This window comes from Nannospalax galili, unplaced genomic scaffold (assembly GCF_000622305.1).
Source record: "Nannospalax galili isolate Female #2095 unplaced genomic scaffold, S.galili_v1.0 scaffold54, whole genome shotgun sequence".
Classification (NCBI taxonomy): Eukaryota; Metazoa; Chordata; class Mammalia; order Rodentia; family Spalacidae; genus Nannospalax; species Nannospalax galili.
Window position 1 is genome coordinate 14,877,024 of NW_008341028.1, and position 19,349 is coordinate 14,896,372.

Below are 19,349 nucleotides of genomic sequence, written 5' to 3' on the forward strand. Positions count from 1 at the left end.
AAAAAAAAAAAGCCAAATAATTGTAAATAAAATTGTCTGGCAATTTAACTCACTGTGAGTGGTTTCTGGGGTCTCATTCCCTCATACAGACTCCATTTGGTTTTCCAATGCCCAAGGGGAGGGACCAATTTGTAAGTCTGATACACAAAGGCCATATATACATATATTTGCATTTTTACTTCATTCGTGGGGGAAAAAAAGATTGTTCCCTAAGAGGAGAAACAGAAGAGTGGTCTCACTGAAAAGGATGATGTTGATGATGATGGTTTTACAGTTATTTTTTTATATTTATTATTTTTATTTTACGTGTATGAGTGTATTACCTGCACGTATGTAAGTGCCTCTATATAGTACAGTGCCTGAGGAGGTCAGAAAAGGGTGTTGGATCCTCTGGACCTGGAGTTATGGGAGTTGTTAGCCACCGTGTGGGTACTGAGAATCAAATCCAGGTCCTCTGCAAGAGTAGCCAGTACTCTTAACTGCTGCACTATCTCTCCAGCCCCTTACAGTTTTTTTTTTTTTTTTTGTGGGGGGGTTGTCTTTTTTTGAGACAGGGTCTCCCTGTAGCCTCAGCTGTCTTGGAACTCACTATGTAGACCAGGCTGGCCTTGAACTCACAGAGAACCCCCTGCCTCTGCCTCCCGAGTGCTGGGATTAAAGGCATGCGCTACCACGCCCGGCTTTACAGTTATTTTTAATATTAGCCCATTGACCTTATAGAACCTTTTTAATCCATTATCTGTTTTTTTTTGCTACCCAGGGCTATAGCTCTGTGGGGTAGAGAGAGCAAAGGTTATTAACCTGTGACCATGAAGAATCAGCCCCAAGGTTAAGAGGCTTAAAACTAAAGCCAGAGAGCAGATTTAGCACTTGATCTTCTAAGTCCTAGGCCATTGCTCTTCCCTTCTTCCACTGCCTTTAAGAGACTTGTCCCCAGCACCAGTAACCTCATGGCTTCCATTTGGAGAAGTGGACAAGCCTTGTACTTCTTGTAGCATAGGAGCTAGCCATCTCCACTGGCCATGGTATAGCAAAAGATTTGAGTAACATAAGATAGAACTTTTCATACAAGGGGAATCTTCATGTCTAGGTCAGTCCTGGGACTTGGAAGGGCAGATAATGACAACTCACGGTAGCAAGGAGGCTGGTGTTTGCTGAGGCAGGGTTGGGGTAAGGCATGGGAGACACATCCAGAATACCCACAAGCAAGTCTGTCCTTTCCAGCCTCTGTACCCATGCTAGGGTACAGAACTGCCTGGTCATAAGGAAGACAACTTTTCTGTCAAGATCTTACTGGAAGATCTACCCTCCCACTGCCACTATTCTGGTCAAAGCTACAAACTGGTTTCCCTCAGTGGATTGTTAGATCTGTTTTTGATGTATATATACAAAGAATTTACTGTGGGAAAAGGGCTTGGTCTGCCTCAAAGTGCAATTTGAGTGGTTTTCCTTCTGTTGTGTGCTTATCTCTCCCATCTCAGGCAAGGAAATGTCCCTGACATGTATTGCTTTGCCTTTTAGTGGAGGCAGTTTCTCCTGTACTCTTGTCTCTTGCAATAAATGGTCTTGTCCTAGACGCCGTTTCTAGTAAACTAAGATGTTGTCTTTGTCAGATAAAATGGGGTTGGGAGCTTTATCTTCTAACTTTATCCACAAATACAGTCTAAAATGTACACCTTTGACTTGGATTAGTCCCTTGTCTGAGTTAGAGCCTTTTCTCTCTCCAAGTGATACAGCTGCTGCTGATAAGTACACTGTTTTTCTTCCTTCCATCTCTAATTGTCATTTAATACCCAGTAACTACCCAGTTACTCACTATCCACAATAATGGGAAGGGAGCCTGGCTTTTGAAAGACACAATTAATTTAAATGACCTACTTTTATTAAATTCCCCCTCCTTCCCCTTCAAAATCTTGCATTGGTGGTAAAATGGAGTTATTTTGTATTTTGCCTCTGTTCCAGTGTGAAGCAATATTCCAAGGGCTGGCTTGAGGAAAGACTAAACTGAGGTTTGGCCCACTTACATCATTAGGACACTACTGGATCTGAGGGTCTAGTGCCACAGATGGTGGTGGAAGCTCAGACAGCCATGTGTGTCCAGACTAGAAGGCCCTCGAGATACGCCCCTTCCAGCCTGGCTGCCATTCCTCTTGGGCAAAGTGTGGTCCAACAACAGGTAGAACAGAGAGGGCCTCACAGCCCACCTCCTTCTACTCTGACCACCTTCTCTGAACATAGGAGGGTTTGTGTGTGTGTGTGTTATTAGAGAGTGAGCTCAGGGCTTTGTGCATTGCCAGGTGGGCATTCTGATGAATCTGGCCCTCTGAAAACTATTTGCAAAGCAAGAGATAGCATGGTCATAACATGACTTTTTTTTCTTTTTTTGGTCTTTTTGAGACAAGGTCTCCCTGTAGTTCCAGCTAACCTGGAACTCACTATGTAGGCCAGGCTAGCCTTGAACTAACAGAAATCTGCCTGTCTTTGCCTCCCAAGTGCCTCCTAAATGCTGGGGCTAAAGGTGTGCGCTACCATGCCCAGCTATGACATGACTTTATTATCAGCCACAGCAGACTATAACATCACCACGCAAACCCAAACAGGAACCTAAAAAGGTTCATTTAAAATTAGCATTCCAGGTGGCACACGCATTTAGTCCCAGCAGGCAGATCTCTGTGAGTTTGAGGCCAGCCTGTTCTACATAGTGAGTTCCAGGCCAGTTGGGGCTACACAGAGACCCTGTCTCAAAAAGACAAAAACAAACAAACAAACAAATTAGCATCCCAGTTATAGAGCAGTCAGAATCTCATACATTGCCGATGAAAGTGTAAATAGGACTAGTAAATTGTGGCCAAATCAGATAATGCAATACCACACAGCCATAAGACTGAACTGCTGCTGGGCGCATCCAGGACAACTCTAACAGATCTAACAGAGTAAAAGCCAGACACAAAAGATTATATTCTGTATGATTCCACATATCTAAAGTTCAAGAAAATGCATGTCCAAATAATGGATCCCTCCAGGTGTGGTAGGGTAGGAGTGTGAATATTGATTGGGAAGAGCCATGAGGGAGTTTTCTGGGACACTGGAAATGTTCTGTATTTTGACCTGAGGGTTAATTCCATGGGTGCTTATGGAAGATCCTTTGTCTTGTTAGATTAGTGTACTACACCATGTATAAATTAGATCCCCTCCACAGGCAATTGGAAGCAGAGGGCTTAAGTATACTTGTCAGTCCAATGATGGGATAGTGGCATGTGCTTTCTTCTGCTCTACCTTGTGGAATGGTCTTGGCTACAGACTGCTAGACACTGCTGCCCAGGCTCCCAGTGGGAGGTATTTTCTATATAAACAAGTCAGAGGAAGAAATCACCAGCTATTTCCCTTCTTGTTCCTGGGGAGCCAGGACCAGAGCAGGGCAAGAATTAATATACAGAAGAATGGTCAAGATGCCAGCTGGCTGCCCACCTTGGCTGTGCATATTCTCTGCCTAATACAGCCCTTAACTCCTCTAGGCTCTCTGGTTAGCTGTCAGGCTATGGAAGTGATTAATGACCTTTTTCAAAGCCAGGAAAAAGCAGTAAGGGTCCCTAGCAGGGCCACACCCTAGGTCCTGGGCTTTCACCCCTGACTGGTAGCCAGGAAGGCAGCCCTTTGAGTCTCTTTGCCCCAATTGCTGCTGGTCCTAAATGGAACAGACCATACTCTGAGATGGAGAGAAAGGGGCTTCTCTCTCTTCAGCTTTCTGACTCCTAGCTTTGTCTCTAGAGTCAGTCAGCAGTCTCTTTTGCCCTTGTCCCTACCATAGCTACATCTGTATCACCTGAGTGGTAGCAAGGTAGGTACCTTGTCAGGGAGCAGCTTCTGCTCAGCCATACCTGCACTGGAAGCTCCTGATGACAGCTCTAGCCTGTTGGTACTAGTGCCCAGCAGCATTTCCACCAACAAGGGTTAAAGACCTGGGAGCCTAGAAGGCTTTCCTTGGGTCCCAGGCCCTCATAAAAGCCTTTTACATCCTTCCCTGGGGCTGCCTCAGGCTCCCTGGCTGAAATCTGATAAGGGGCTTCTTTGTTACAACTGTCAGTCTCCTTTATTGAGAAGGGAACTAGAGACCAGTGGCATTTCTTGGGGTACAGATAAGGCTCTGGATTCCTGTCAGAGAGAGTATGATTAATTACCTTCAATCCTAGCTCCTGCTTTGATAGCAGTGACTGACAGTCTGCAGGCTTCCCGGTCAGGTACCCCCCCTACACACACATGTTGGGGTGGAAATTCCTCTCCTGCAGGGCCAACACCATGGATCCAGAGTTCTTTTCCATGGGTGTTTACCTCCTGCTGCTACTCTGTAGGTTGCTCTTGCCCCTCTAGAGTGAAGGGCCTTCCTAAAGGAGGATCTAATACAACCTAGAGAGCAGCCAGAGACCCCTGCCAAGCCTGGGGAAGAAGCCACTGCTTGTGGACTTGAACTTCACAGATACAGTCTTAAGCCTCATAGTGGTCCTGCAAAGAAAGATCCCAAATCATCCCTCAGGGTCGTTTGGCAACATTAATCCCTAATTCAGGAAGCTTCTAAAACCAAAGCAATTTTTATTTTAATTTTTTGACTCAAGCTTTTTTTGTTTGTTTGTTTTTTTTGTTTTTTTTGAGACAGGGTCTCCCTGTAGCCCCAGCTGTCCTGGAACTCACTATGTAGACCAGGCTGGCCTTGAACTCACAGAGATCCATCTGCTTCTGCCTCCCGAGTGCTGGGATTAAAGGCGTGCGCCACCATGCCCAGCCCAACTCATGCATTCTTAAGTGTTTAGAACTGAAAATCATCAGTTACAGATGGGAAAACTGAGGCCTGAAGCTGTTATCTCCCATGTCCACACATATCCACACCCCAGCACTGGCACACTCTATCTTCATTAGTTACATCTTCTTTGGATAAGGCAAACAGCGTCCATGTCTACCTAGTACAAAGGAAATTACCAAGAGAAACCAGCCCCAGGATTCCAGTTGGTTCTTTTAGTTGTTAGACAAATCAAAGCCAAAGCAGGTTTTTGCATCTGGATTATAAGGATAATGTGAGCAAACCACATCATCTTCTAGAGCTATTCTCAGGGTGGCCTCAGCTTTGTTTTTGACAGTACCCAGAGACCAGCCTGCCCTCTGGCACTCTGATAGCATGCCAGCCTCAAACCAAGGGAGACTGCACCAGGTCTCTTGACGGCTTGATCTTTAGAGCCAGAACTCCTGAGCAGGAGGAATCCATATGGGTGAGAGGAAGAACCCTGGTGAGCGGTTCTAGCCAGGGTTGCCATGGTTGTCTGTGCCGGAAGCTTCTCTGGTGTGAGGAGGTAGTTACTAGAGGTGTCTGCTCTAGAGGAGCTGGGGAGAGACCACTTGCTACTTAGGTTACAGCCTTGACTTTAAACACTGCTCTTGCCTTCCTTACCTTCTCAGATCTATTGTCTACCTCTTTTCTCTTTGCTAATCAGTTCTCAGCCTAATACAGTGGCAGTCCCTGTGACTCTAGTCTAGCTCTATCACAATCTCTACATCTGCAACAGTTTTGCACTTCATAGACCTCCAAGGGCTAGACATTTGGCTTAGTGACTACACAGAATGAACATATAAATCCTCCTGAGGAACTGCCTTCACGGGTGGTGAGCCACACTAAAGTCTATCATGGATTCTGTTCACACCTCATTTTCAGTCAAAAAAACAGAATAAATTGCCTGGCCCTTTCATCCTGTGCACCTGGCTTGTCTCCAGATAAATAATGACCAATTCAAAAAATATAATGCATTCTCTCTGTTTGAAGTTGTATTATTGTTCAAAGTAATCCTGAAGAAACCAGTACAGTCTAAAGGCTTTTCATATACAGTGATCTAAAATGTACCTGACTCTCCACGGTGACCTGAAGGACACTTTCCTGGATTGGTCAGCCTTACTGTGCTGGTTAATTAAATGCTCAGCCATAGCCACTTTCTACTGCTCTCCAACACTACTTTTTTTTTTTTTTTTTTTTTTTTTTTTTTTTTGGGTATGGGGGTTTTGCTTGCATGTATGTGAGTGCACCCATGTCGTGCAATGCTGCAGAGACGGTCAGAAGAGGGCTTCAGATTCCCCTGGAACTGGAGTTAAGGTCAGTTCGTAGCTGCCATGTGGGTGCTGGGAAGTGGACCTGGGCTCTCTGCAAGAGCAGTCAGTGCTTTTAACCCCTGAGCCATCTCTCTAGCCCCAATTCTACTTTTTTTTAAAAAAAAATTTAATGTTATGTGTATGAATGTTTTGCCTGCATCTATATAAGTGCACTCCTGTCATGCAGTGCTGTGGAGGACAGAAAAGGGTGTCAGATTTCCTGAAACTGGAGTTAGGGATGATTGTTAGCTGCCATGTGGGTGCTGGGAATTGAACCCTGATCCTCTGTAAGAGCAGCCAGTGCTTTTAACTGCAGATCCGTGTCTCCAGCCCCGCCAACTCCACTTTCCCATTCACCTTACAGAATGGAGTAATGGTTACTTTACCATCTCAAAATCCCCATCACTGCATCCATTCTGCTGCAGCTGGTGGCCCTCTTACTAGGAGCTGGAAGCAAAGAGCTTGCTCATTCTGAGCTTCCATTCTACCAGCTGTTTGATAATAGTTGTAATCCTAATGATCTATGGTAGGACCTGAAAGAGGACAGTGATTTCCATTCAGGACTATCAGCACACTTAGAACTAGTGACAGGTCTCAACAGGCCCGCCACTGGTATGAGCACACGTGTTTATGTTTCTACTTAATACAGAACAGAGTGCTTTGAATCTGAGAAGCTTTTTCTTTTTTTTTTTCTAAAATATTTTATTATTTTTATGTATATGGGTGTATTCCCTGCATGTGTGTATGTTCACCCACATCATGCAGTGCCCATAGAGGTCAGAAGAGGGCGTCAGCTCCCCTGGGACTGAACTGGAATTATGGACAGTTAGCCACCATGTGGGTGCTGGGAATCAAACCCGGGTCCTCTGCAAGAGAAGACAGTGCTCTTAACTGCTGAACCATCTCTCCAGCCCCTTTTCTTTCTTTTTTTAATAGAAGGGTCTCATATTGCCCCAGACTGGCCTATGTAGTGGAGGATGATACTCCTGCCTTCACCTCCCAAGTGCAAGGGTTACATAAAGACCTGTACCACCACACCCAAAGAGAAGCATTTTGTTTTGTTTTGATTTTGGTTTGGGGTTGTTGTTAGTTTTTTGTTTGGTTGGCTTTTGTTTTGAGAGACGGTCTCACTATGTAGCCCTGTCTGGCCTGAAACTTGCTATGTAGACCAAACTGTACTTGAACTCACAGAGATCCACTTGCCTCTACCTCTTGAGAAAGGCATTATTTTTTTTTAAATCTACATAGTAGGCTGATTTATTAGCCACAGTACTATTAGCGCATGAAGGAAAAAATAATGCCTGCCTTTATAAAGCTAACACAACAGCCCTGGGATAGCATGCAAACAGACATGAGACAATTAGAGCATAGTTATTTACTGAACTTGGAGGGGCATTACAGAAATTCTGAGAGGGAAAGAATCTATGTGAATTGGGGTAATTAGGAAATTCTCTCTTGAGAATGGATGCTGAAGAACAGAGCATAGGGGTTTGAATAGAGGCAAGTCATTAAAAGCCAGTGAAGGGGTGGTAAAGTACAGGCAGAAGTGGACTTGTCTTGAGGGTGATGTGGCAGAAGCACAACTGAATAGAGAGCAGTTTTTGAGATCTGCTAGAAGGAAATACAGCATGCATCACAGAGCATAGATGAAACATGACTGGATATGTGTGATGGGATGGCTAAGTGATAAGGCTTTGTTGGCTTTTAATTTTTATTTGTTTGTTTGTTTATTTATTTATTTTTATATGTACAAGTGTTTTGCCTGCATTACATGTACCTAAGTCATGCACTTAACCACTGCCTGCAGAGGCCCGAAGAGGGTGCCACATCCCCTGGAACTGGAGGTAGAATAGTTGTTGGCCGCCATGTGGGTATTGGAACTGAACCCAAGTCCTCTGCAAGAGCAGCTAGAGCTCTTAACCATTCTGAGCCATCTTTCCAACCCCTTTGTAGGGTTTTTTTTTTGTCTCTTTGAGACAGGGTCTCCCTGTAGCCCCAGCTGTCCTGGAATTCACTATGTAACCAGGCTGGCCTTGAACTCACAGAGATCCGCCTGCCTCTGCCTCCTGAGTGCTGGGATTAAAGGCGTGTGCCACCACGCCCGGCCTTTGTAGGTTTTTAAATAGGCAAATGAAATACATGAAAAAAGTATTTTAATAAAATGGTCTGGCAACAATATACAAGTCACAGGTGTGGGTCCAGGCTGCTGTGAGGGTCATTGGGAAGCCAGTGAGGCTTTGGCCCAGGTTGGTGGCCCAGGCCAGAAAGGAAGATGCCTATGAGAGGTACCTGAAAAGAAGAAGCAGTTGAACCTCCTAACAATCTCAGAATGGAGGTTGAGAACAGCCACTGCTGACTTAGAAGTTCCTGTCTAACTTGTAAGAACTCTGGTGTTGCAGGAAGAGATGGGGAAAGGGAACTAGGTTAGGAAGATGAAAGTGAGAAGAATATGTGAAAATACCCTAGAAGCTTCTAGCAGATAGGCCTCCCAGAGGAGATGATACCAGCCCTGACCTGTCATGATATAATTCTACTGCATCAGCCATTTTGTCTTCATGGTAGAAATAGGGTCATTGTCCAGAACAACACAGAGAAACATGAGCCAACTCGGGACTGTGAGTCTTAGTAGATCTAGTATTTTCTCTATGAATTGGGGGTTTTGTGTTTTTAGTTTTTTCAGTCTGCATAGCAGACTAGCCTTGAACTTGAACTTCTGCCACAGGCTTCTGGAGTTACAAGCATATGCCATTCTACCTAGTTCACCTGTGAAATTTTAAACCTAACTCCATGACCCTTTTGCCAAAGGGTTCAAAGACCAGCTGGTCAAGAAGAAAGTCTTGGACATCAATAGCCCCCTTCCCACTCTTAGAAAAGGGGTATGGTCCTGCCTCAGCAGTCCCCCATGCTTCCTCTTAGGAAATGGGGGCCCTGGTGGACAGCATACCTGAGGATGACATCTGAGGCTATCCTCTGGCTTCCATGTACACGTTCATACATGCAAACATGTGCACGCATGCACACACAACAAATTCTTTTAAAGGCAGGGGGACTTTCACTCCACTCTCCTGTTTGGATTATCCTGTGAAACAATTGATGACCTGGATGTGCCACATTTCTGGAATCCTAGCACTTGGGAGACTGAGGTAGGAGGGGCATGAACTGCGACCAGCCTGGTCAACTTAGTAAGATACTGCCTCAAAAAAAGTGCTTTTTGGTGAGGCTGATGTTCAGCTGAGAAGAAACTGGCATTCCTCAAGGGGAACAGCTTCTGTTCAAGTGGGCTTGTCACTATGCGACAGCTCAGGGAGCTGGAGGGGAGGGGAGGGGCGTGGCAGGAGCTGCAGCCTGTGTACAGTAAGAGGAGTTGGCCATCAAAAGGCAACAAGTCTCATACCCTGCCCCGGACGCTGACCCTTCCCTGTGGAATTCTCCCCTCTGACCTCTAGATCATTAATCCTGAGGCTGCCAAATGACAGTCATCCATCACGCCTCCTGACTAGCATCCCAGCCTTCTGTGAAAGGACCTGGGCCCCACCCTCCTGTCCCCTGGTGCTCATTAGTAGCCCTTCCTGCCTAGTGCCAGGTTTCCTAATCAAGTCCCTGGCTCCTCTCACTTCCCCTCTGGGCTAGTGGGCGGAAGCTGCTATGACCCTCCCTCTTTCATAGGCTAGGGAGGGGGTGGAGTGATTAGTGGCGAGAGAATTGTTGAGTGGCTTTTCATTCCCTGAGAGACCCGTGTGTCCAGCAGCTCTTTTGACTTGGCAGGCCACAAGAGAAAATGAAACCACGTCTCCATTCTGTCACAGGCAAGAAGGCAGGCAGTCTGAAAAGGAGCATGCTGTTCAACTGCTCTCAGAGCTACTGGGGAGTGAGTCAGGGCAGGCTTCCCAGAGGAGGCAGCTTCTAAATGGATTCCAAAGACTTCAGAGGAATATAAATTGCCAGATCATTAGAAAATTATCTAAGGGGCTGGAGGGATGGCTCAGCAGTTAAAAGCACTGTCTGTTCTTCCACAGACAAACAAAACACTCTAAATTCATCTAGTCTAGCCACCTTTTATTTACAGTTGGAAAAACAGGTCTGGAGAGGCCAAGTGACTTGCCTAAGGCCTTTCCTGCTCGTCCCATATAATTGACAATTAGTGTAACAGCTTTCAGATCTGGGGCATTTGAGTCCTATAACACTTTTAAGATTCACAAGCATTGTATCTAGCCTAACCGTAAGCATACATACACAGATGTGATGCCTTGCTCAGCTTGACTGTAACACAACCCTCCCCTTTCTCTTTGGACAATCCCAGGGACCCCCATCAACCGGATCCCCATCATGGCCAAGCAGATCCTGGACCTGTATATGCTGTATAAGCTGGTAACAGAAAAGGGGGGCTTGGTGGAGATCATCAACAAGAAAATCTGGAGGGAGATCACCAAGGGCCTGAACCTGCCTACGTCTATCACCAGTGCTGCCTTCACCCTCAGGACCCAGTGAGTGGTCAGAGCTAAGAAGGAAGCTGAGCAGAGACCAGTGGTGTGTTAACCTAAGTCACAGGAGACAGGAAGGGAGGAAGGAGTAGAATTTTTGAAACAGAGGGGACCTCAGACCAGGCAACACTGAGAGTGGCCCTCACCATGGCTCTCATGTGCCAGTATTTTACCATTCTGTTTGACTTAAACCTCACAATCAGTCCTGGTAAGAAGATACTTCCCCACTTTCTAGATTATAAGAACTAAGTTTCTGGGGTTAAATAATTTAGCTGAAACTGTACTGGGCCAGTCAGCAGGAGGCCTGAGATTCAAACCTGGTCTTCTGTCCCTGCAGTCCACATTCTTTCCAGGACATAATCACATAAGTGGCCCCTCTTACCCAGTTTTCAGCCTCAGGTCAATCCAACCTCATTGGTTTGCTGACCTGTTTTGTCATTGATTAACTATTTACAAGGGTTGGCAGAACCAGTAAAATCAAGAGTAGCATTGTAGGAATGAAACATTTTCTGGAATGTTCTAGAAGTTGTTCTGTAAAGAATAGAAAATGAACAGTGGTGTATCTGTCAGATAACCTGTCCTGGCCTTGTTGAAAGAGGGAAAAGTTTTGGGGACTAGCAAGATGGCTCAGTGGGTAAAGGCACTTGCTGGCAAGCCCGATAACCTGAGTTCAATCCCTGAGACCCACAGGGTGGAGGAAGAGAAATCACTCCTATAAGTTGTCCTCTCACCTTCACACCTACACAGTGGTATACATGTGCGCACGCACGCACACACACACACACAAAATAAATAAATAAATTTTAAAAAGAAAAAATAGAAATGGAATGTTTTTTTCTTTGGGGACTAGTCCAGTAGAAATGGAGACAACTGTAACTAGAATGTCAGCATTTGGGGAAAGGATTGGCTTCTTTGGACAGATGACATATACAAAGAAGGGCAACCCTCCTGTCCTCCACACACAATGGGGAGAATTGGTCCTGTTTGACTAGCCTAACTGAACTGTGAGGCACCTAAGGAGCCATGAAGGCCCTGCAGAGCTCAGGCCACATGACGGGTACTCTAAAGATACTGAAACCTCCAGGTTCCCTTAGTGACTGATCCAAGCAATGTATATGCCTTCAGGAGTAGACTTTCAAGAAGCCGAGAGGGGTATATCCAGTGATCCCAGACTTCTTCTTCTTCCATGTGCACCACACCCTAGCTCTTGCCTGACCAAGGCTGCTTCTAGATACACATCACTGTGAACTGGGCAGATTCTGAAACTGTGTTTTAGATGATTCTCCTTATCCCCACAGGTACATGAAGTATCTCTATGCCTATGAGTGTGAGAAGAAAGCCTTGAGCTCCCCAGCAGAGCTGCAGGCAGCCATTGATGGCAACCGTAGGGAGGGTCGGCGGCCCAGCTACAGCTCCTCCCTCTTTGGCTACTCTCCTGCTGCTGCTGCCGCTGCCGCTGCTGCTGCTGCTGCTGCTAGTGCTGCCGCTGCTGGGACCCCTGCCCTTCTCTCACCCCCCAAAATCCGCTTTCCCATCCTCGGGCTTGGCTCCAGCAGTGGCACCAATGCTGGTAGCCCTCGGATACCCCCAGCAGCCACTCTCAGGAAAGGTAAGTAAGACCTCTGGAGGAAGAAGGAAGGGAAGAAAAAAGTCCAGTTCCTCTTTGCCCAGGAAAGGCATTGAGGTAAAGGGGTCATTGTAGACTGGTCCAACTCTGGTTCCTTCACAGGTGATGGAGTCCCAGTGACAACAGTGCCTGTGCCAAATCGCCTGGCTGTGCCTGGGACCTTGGCAGGCCAGCAGGCTGGTAACCGGACTGCCACTCTGGAGCAACTACGGGAGCGACTAGAATCTGGGGAACCCCCTGAGAAGAAGGCATCAAGGCTATCAGAGGAGGAACAGCGCCTGGTGCAGCAGGCCTTCCAGCGCAACCTCTTCAACATGGCGCGGCAGCTCCCCATGAAGATCAGGATCAATGGCAGGGGTGAGTGCCAGTGTGTGGCTCCATCTTTCCTTCATAATGCCTGCCACACCCCAGCTCCACTCAAGGCACTGGGGCTGGGTGGAGTAAGGGGCATCCTCATGACCTCCTGGCCTAGAACCCCCACCCCACCCCTGTTACTTCCCAGCTGTAGAAGAGTCTAGAGACCAAAAGAGAGCCAATGGAGGTTTCTATGGCCATTGAAATCTCATCTCACAACCTGGATATTTTCTGAAGATCAGAATTGCCTCATGCAGTGAAATCCTTTCCTAGGAAGAAGGAAAAGCAGCTAGTCAAAGAGGAGGAGCCAGAGATAGGTGCTGTGCTCCTCCAACCCTGCCTAGCCTTTTGATCTGTCTAAATTATAGGGCTTGCATCCTCCCCAGTATCTTACAAGATGTGGACTGTGGCCAGGTTTGGGAGAAAGACACCTTTGTCATTTCTTAGAAATTGGAGGCCACCAGTGGCCTCACGAGTAAAAGTAGGAAATACAAGTTTGGTGGTATAATTGACATCTTTTCCCTTTCCTTCCTCATTTCTCTAGTGTCCCACCTCTTCCCAAACCACACCCCATTTCCCTCATTCTGCTGCCTACACTCACTTTCCTCAAGTCCCTTTTCTGTGCTATTGTAGCTGCGGCTCTCCAACAAAGCAAACATGGGCAAGTGTGTGCTGGGAAGGGAGGTGGGTGTGAAAGGGGCTGTGCACATTCCCAGACAGCCCTCCCCTGAATGACAGGCAGAATGAAGCCCACAGGGAACCACACAGAGACCAGTGGAAAAGGCAGCTCACTTGGAAGAATGCTTGGCTCTTGAGGAGAGAGGGCAGAGGCTAATGAGCCAGGTAGAAGCTCTGTTTGCCAGCTGCCCTTCTGACCAGAGAGGGCCCAGTGCTAGAGACAAAGCTCCCGCTCCATGAGAGACTCACAGTTCAGATGTATAGAAGGCAGGGTAAGGCTTCAGAAGCAGTGCTAGGTCTTGTTGGAATCTGATTTCCTAGGCCTGCTGTATGATGGGTGCTGAGTTAGGGTTGACCTGCTGTCCTTTCATGAGAGCTGGGAAATGACCTGGCTCATTGAAGGAAGCCAGCATTAGGAAACTGGCAAGCTTGTTCTATGACCAGACCTATTCTCAGAGCTAGTTAATGCAGGTACTTCAGACAGTGTTAGGCCCTAGTCTTGGATGGCCAGGAAGCACCAAAGAGGGCCTCAGGAAGCTTGACCAGGCCTGCTTCCTCTCTGACCCCGCAGAAGACAGAGCAGAGACCTCGGCTGCAGCACTGAACCTAACCACAAGCAGCATCGGGAGCATCAACATGTCTGTGGACATTGATGGCACCACCTATGCAGGTAGGCCCCAGGAGCTGCAGGGAGGCCCTTTCTCTCATCCTCATGTCTGAACACTCCAGGTGCTTCCTTTTGTGTCAGCTTAGCATTCCAAAGGTAAAGAAATCCTGATCTGTACATGTGTGGATTAACAGGATGACAGGTCCCCTTCCATAGAGACAGAAACCCTTCCTTTAACCCTTTCCATCAGTGATTGGTCTGTTGGTTGAAGATAGCATTTAATATAATTATTTATAAACAGTCCTATATCCACCTGTTTTTAAAGTCAGGATCTCCCTGAAACCCTAGCTGGCCTATGTAGACCAGGCTGGCCTCGATCTCTGTCTTTTTTAAATGGACCAAGGACTAAGACACCATCTGCAATCCCAACACTCAGGAGGCTGAGCAACATTGCCGTGAGTTCAAGGCCAGTAGGAGCTACAGAATGGGACCCTGTCAAAAACAAATACAATAAAATATACCAGCAAAGGAATCTGAGCACTGCAGAAGAAGCCTTGGTCTCTAGGGACTTTCCCATTTCTCAGTTGGATCTCCCTAATCCTAATTTTCCAGAAGTATTATGGTAGTTGGTTGGGTTAGCATCGCAAACTAACACAAGGTATTACCAAGGTATTCAACAAGAGTTCAGAGCCGGGTGTGGGGATGCACACCTTTACTCCTAACTCTCGAGAAGCAGAGGCAGGTGGATCTCTGTGAGATTGAGGCCAGCCTGGTCCTACATAGTGAGTTGCAGGGTTCCAGGTCAGCTGTGGCTACAGGGAGATCCTGTCTTGAAAAAAAAAACAACTTGGCTAGAGAGGTGGCTCAGCAGTTAAGAGCACTGACTGCTCTTGGCAGAGGACCTGAGTTCGATTCCCAGCACCCACATGGCAGCTAACAATTGTCTCTTAACTCCAGTTCAAGGGAGTCCAGTGCCTTCTTCTGACCTCTACAGGCATTATACAACCTGTGTGCACTTACATGCAGGCAGTATACTCATATACATAAAATAAAAGTAATTAAAAATTTTTGGTCTTTTTGAGACAGGGTCTCCCTCTAGCCCCAGCTGGCCTGGTACTCACTATGTAGACCTCCATCTCAGAGAGCTCCACCTGCCTCTGCCTCCACCTCCTAAGTGCTGAGAATAAAGGTATGCATCTACACACCTGGATTTTTTTAAAAAATCAACTTAAGAGTTCACAGAGGTAACAAGACTCCACACTCTTAGCTCTTCCACCAGTTTAGGGACAAGGTTGGGAATAAGCTCAGGCTGGTGACATCTGCCTATTTTACCAGGGCAAGAGGCGTATCAGCTGCCTGGTGAGTGTCCACTTACAGGCTGGTAAAGCCCTACATTCAAACCATAGGGCCAATTCTTGGCCATCTCAACACTTAAGCTCCAGGTCTCTGTTGGGCCACCTGCCATAGGCGTCAGGGTTGAGGCAGGGAAGGGATAGGGTTCTTGAAAGCAGCGTCCCAGTGTGGCTCACCAGTCTCTTACATTGTCCTGGTGCCCTGTGCTCTCCCATGATGTGGCTTAGCAGGTGGAGGCTGGGTTGGGTCTTAGAGAAAACAGGAACTGGGAGTTGTGGCTGGATCTTTATATCTTCTTGTCCTCTTCCCAGAAGAAAGGAAGGCTAATTTCTCCTTTTCTCTCAGAACATGAAGGGTCAGGAGTTGAGGCTCCCTGCGCCCTGAGAAAGGAGCCCATTCACCTGTCTTGACCCTGACTGTCTCAGGCTCTTTGTTGGAAAGTGATGGCCAGGCTGGGAACCTGAAGGTGGTTCTGAGAGCTTGCTGCCCTCCTGTCCTCTTGGAGTTCCTTCCTACCTCCTTCCTGTCCCTCCTGCTGCCACCACTAGGCTGGCTCCCCTGCAGGCTTTCCCTTCAGCACCTCTGTTGCTCTCACCTCCCCGAGAACGAAAAACGTCCTGAACCCCAAAATCTTTTGTCCTCCTGAAACTTTCATAGCCTCCAGTAGCTTCTCTCCTCCCAGCCCCTCTGCTGTTACCATGCCATTCACACCTCTCCTGCTGATGTGTCTCAGGTTCCCTAACCACTTTTCCCCTTCTGGCAGTCCAGGCATACTCTACCAGAGCCTTTCCTAGGCTGTGTTTCTGCCCCTTCCCCACCAGCCTCCCCACTCCCTACCTGTGTCCCCTAACACCAGACCGACACCAACCCCAGAAGATTTTATGAATTCTAGCAAAGATACTCATTACCTCTCTGGCCCTTCAGCAGCCTGCGAGTCTGGGCTTCCACTAGCACTGGTATCTGGCATGACGTGGAGAGTGGAACACACAGGGCTAGGCCAACAGTCAGGCCTTATGGAAGAGAACTGAGCCACACTGCTTCTCCTCCCACTCTAGGTGTGCTATTTGCCCAGAAGCCCGTGGTCCACCTCATTGCAGGCTCTGCTCCCCAGAGCATCAGCAGCAGCGCCAGCAGCAGCAGCTCTCATTGCTCACCAAGTCCTACCTCATCTCGGGGCACCCCCAGCGCAGAGCCCTCCACCAGCTGGTCCCTCTGATGGACAGCGCCCAGTACCCACGCCCTACTCTCGTGCTGAGAGGGAAGGAAGTTGATGCACAGATTTACCTCATCTCATGGAGCCCACGTCAGATACCTTCTGGCCAGACCTTGAGTTTGGACATGTCCGTCTGTCCAGGCTCCATTCAGGTCCTGCTGTACTCTGGGGGCAGGGAGAGACTGGAGGGGCAGGACAGAGCAGCGTTGTCCAATCAGGGATTGTCCTGGAGAACTGGGCGGGGGTCTGAGCCTGGGCATCCAGCCTTCTGTCGGGTTCCCCAGCCACCTCCCATTCCCCAGAACACTGTATTGACAATCTGTAAGGCGACATGGAGCTGGAGTCCCTCCACTGCCCTTCCCCCTTAATTTATTTCCTTTCTGCTGCCTTCTGCCTTCAACCCAGGATCACCAGTCTCCTCCTCTGCCCAGTCCCCCAATGTTTAAATCCCATTTGGGGCCATAGGAGCCAGAAGCATGTCTTCTGCTCTTGACTGCTAAGCATGAGATGGGGGTGCGGCGTTCCCAGCCCTCTGTGCTTGCTGCTTGGTTCCTTGGGTGAGGAACTCTCAAGTCCAAGTCTTGAATCAGTCAGTCCACAGGGCTCTGGATCTCCCTTTTGTGGTCCCAAGAAAGAGCACAAGGGCAGGCTTCAGGTTCAGGACCTCTGGGCATGAGAGGGAGGAAGGAAGAGCTCATGCTGTCCAGGCCCTGGTACCCACCTAACAAGACTGTTCGGACCTCCAAACCTCAGGCTTCCCACTTGCCCATGTTGGCCAGCTCTCCCAGAATAGCCACTTGTCTCTGGCCCCTGTCGCCGTCTCTTGGGGCCATCTCAGCCCCTACTGAAATACCTCAGATTTGTACTTGTTGATATTTGATTCTTCAGGAAGTATTGCATCTCTGAAATCTTTTTTATATGTGTTTTGCTGACTTAATTTTAAAATTTTTATTGTTGTTGCTGTTGTAGCACCAAAGAAATGAAAGCAGATCGTTCCAGCCAGGTGCGGTTCGCAGCCAGCCTCCCTCCAACCTGCCCATGCCCTGGCCAGGAGGTGAAGCAGGCGGGGTGACTCAGGGATCACTACAGGGAGGGTGGATAGGGGGCCCATGCTTGCTGATGGACCCTGAAACCATGCTGGTTACTTCTGCCCCTACCCCAGCTGACAAGGTAGGGCAGCCATCTCTCTGCCCTCAGAGTCCCCACCTTGGGACACAGGCAAGTCGCTCTGGCTCCTGCCTGAGGCTGAGCTCCAGGGATGGGAAGATGCTGAGAGCTCTGTCTCCTCTTAGCATGCAGCTGGAGCTTGTGGTAGAAAAAGACTTGTACAAGGCTTCCCTCTCAGGCCAGTGTCCTGCTGTTACATAAAGCACCATCCACTGGGGCTCCTCAGGCTGGGGGTGGGGGGTGGGGTGGCACAGAACAGCTCACTCAATCCTGTTAGAAAAAGAAAGGGAAACCAAAAGCTTGTGCACAAACATACCTCAGCCTGGTAAGCACAGCACTGTTGGCCTGTCTCCTCTCCCTGCCCCAGTGCATGTGCATAATCACACACACACACACACACTCTCTCTCTCTCTCTCTCTCTCTCTCTCTCTCTCTCTCTCCCCCCCCACTCCCTCCCTCCCTCCCTCCTTCCCTGAGGATCTGGCCTCAGAAACCTTACCCACGAGACACATGCAGTGCTAGGCAGATGACAGCTGGAATCTGGTGCTGGTGAGAAGCCCATTTGGCCAGTGTGTCTCAGGGTTTGGTCACAAAGGATAAACCCTTCCTACCCAGGGAAGACAGGGACAGTGCACTGTGTCTTTCTGGTACTTGCATCTTTCCCTTCCCCAGGCAGCTTGCCCACATTTCCCTCTGAGTGCCCCTCTCTACCCTCAAGCCAGCAGCAGGCTCCTAGCCAGAAAATTTGAGACCTGGATGCCAGCAGGTGCCCAGCATTAAGGCTCTGGCCCAAGTGGAGCGTTCCCTATAAATGTGGTCCTAAGGCCATGTGGTAGGCAGTTGACCAGGACAGCGTTGTCCCCTCCCCCTTCCTGTTATGTATGTATTCTAACCAGAAAAAAATGTGATAGCACATGGTAGCCTAGCCGTGAATAAATACCTCAGATGTCCTTTTGCAGCAATTTCTGTATATGTTGTGGTTATTTTCTATTTTATGTGTTCTCGAATGCTTATATTTCAATAAACCTCTACCTCTTCACACAAGCAGGTCTGGATTTCTTTCAGTGACTTCCACTTGGCAAGATCCTTCAGAATGAAAAAGGACCAGTGAAGTACAAACCCAGACAGCAACTAAGATACATGAAGGACAAGGAGAGCCAGGCATGGGGGCCTTTGTCTGTAGGCCCAGCAGTTGAAAGGCTGGTGCAGGAGGCTTACATAAGAGACCAGTCCAGACTACTGAACAAGGCCCCACCTCCAAAGACCAGAAGGCTGAGTGAGAGGGGAGGGGTGGGTGGTTTTTCCTTTTTTTCTTTAATACTTCACAAATTTGTGTGTCATCCTTTTGTAGGGTCATGCTAATTTTCTGTTATCATTCCAGTTTTTTTGGTATATGTCCTGCAGAAGCGAGCATGGGGTGGGTGGTTTTAACAAGCCAATGGACTGCCCCATACTGGGGTGAGGAGACAAGAGATGACGTTGTGGGAGGGCAGGGGGCTCGAGCAGGTAGAGGAAGCTGGCTAGGAGGGAGGGGTGTCTGGCCAGTGGAATTAGTTGGACACAGCCTATGGAATATTTTTCTGGCAAGGAACTGCCCAGTAGCAGAGACAAGAGGAGTTTCTTCTGAATCCCAGGTATATGAAGGAGCCCAAAGACAGCTGCCCTTAACACTGGCCTCAGGAAGAGCCTAGAACCTGCGTCTTTTACCTGAAAGATCTCTCTCTCTCTCTCTCTCTCTCTCTC

General features: G+C 48.0%; 1 protein-coding gene and 1 long non-coding RNA gene across 3 annotated transcripts in view; one reads left to right on the forward strand and one right to left on the reverse strand.

Moving 5' to 3' along the window:
- The window catches only part of Arid3b (AT-rich interaction domain 3B), a 52,159-nt gene extending 33,491 nt beyond the window's left edge, over nt 1-18,668 (forward strand). For both annotated transcript variants that reach the window (XM_008836495.3, XM_029565086.1), the window contains exons 5-9: nt 10,427-10,610; nt 11,906-12,216; nt 12,337-12,591; nt 13,838-13,936; nt 16,282-18,668. In XM_008836495.3, coding sequence (XP_008834717.1) covers nt 10,427-10,610; nt 11,906-12,216; nt 12,337-12,591; nt 13,838-13,936; nt 16,282-16,442 — 1,010 coding nt within the window. In that variant the 3' untranslated portion in view covers nt 16,443-18,668. The remainder of the gene's footprint in view (nt 1-10,426; nt 10,611-11,905; nt 12,217-12,336; nt 12,592-13,837; nt 13,937-16,281) is intronic.
- LOC115070929 overlaps nt 18,557-19,349 on the reverse strand; it is an 8,388-nt gene continuing 7,595 nt past the window's right edge. The window contains exon 3 of the long non-coding RNA XR_003850042.1: nt 18,557-18,692. This is a non-coding gene — a long non-coding RNA (uncharacterized LOC115070929). The remainder of the gene's footprint in view (nt 18,693-19,349) is intronic.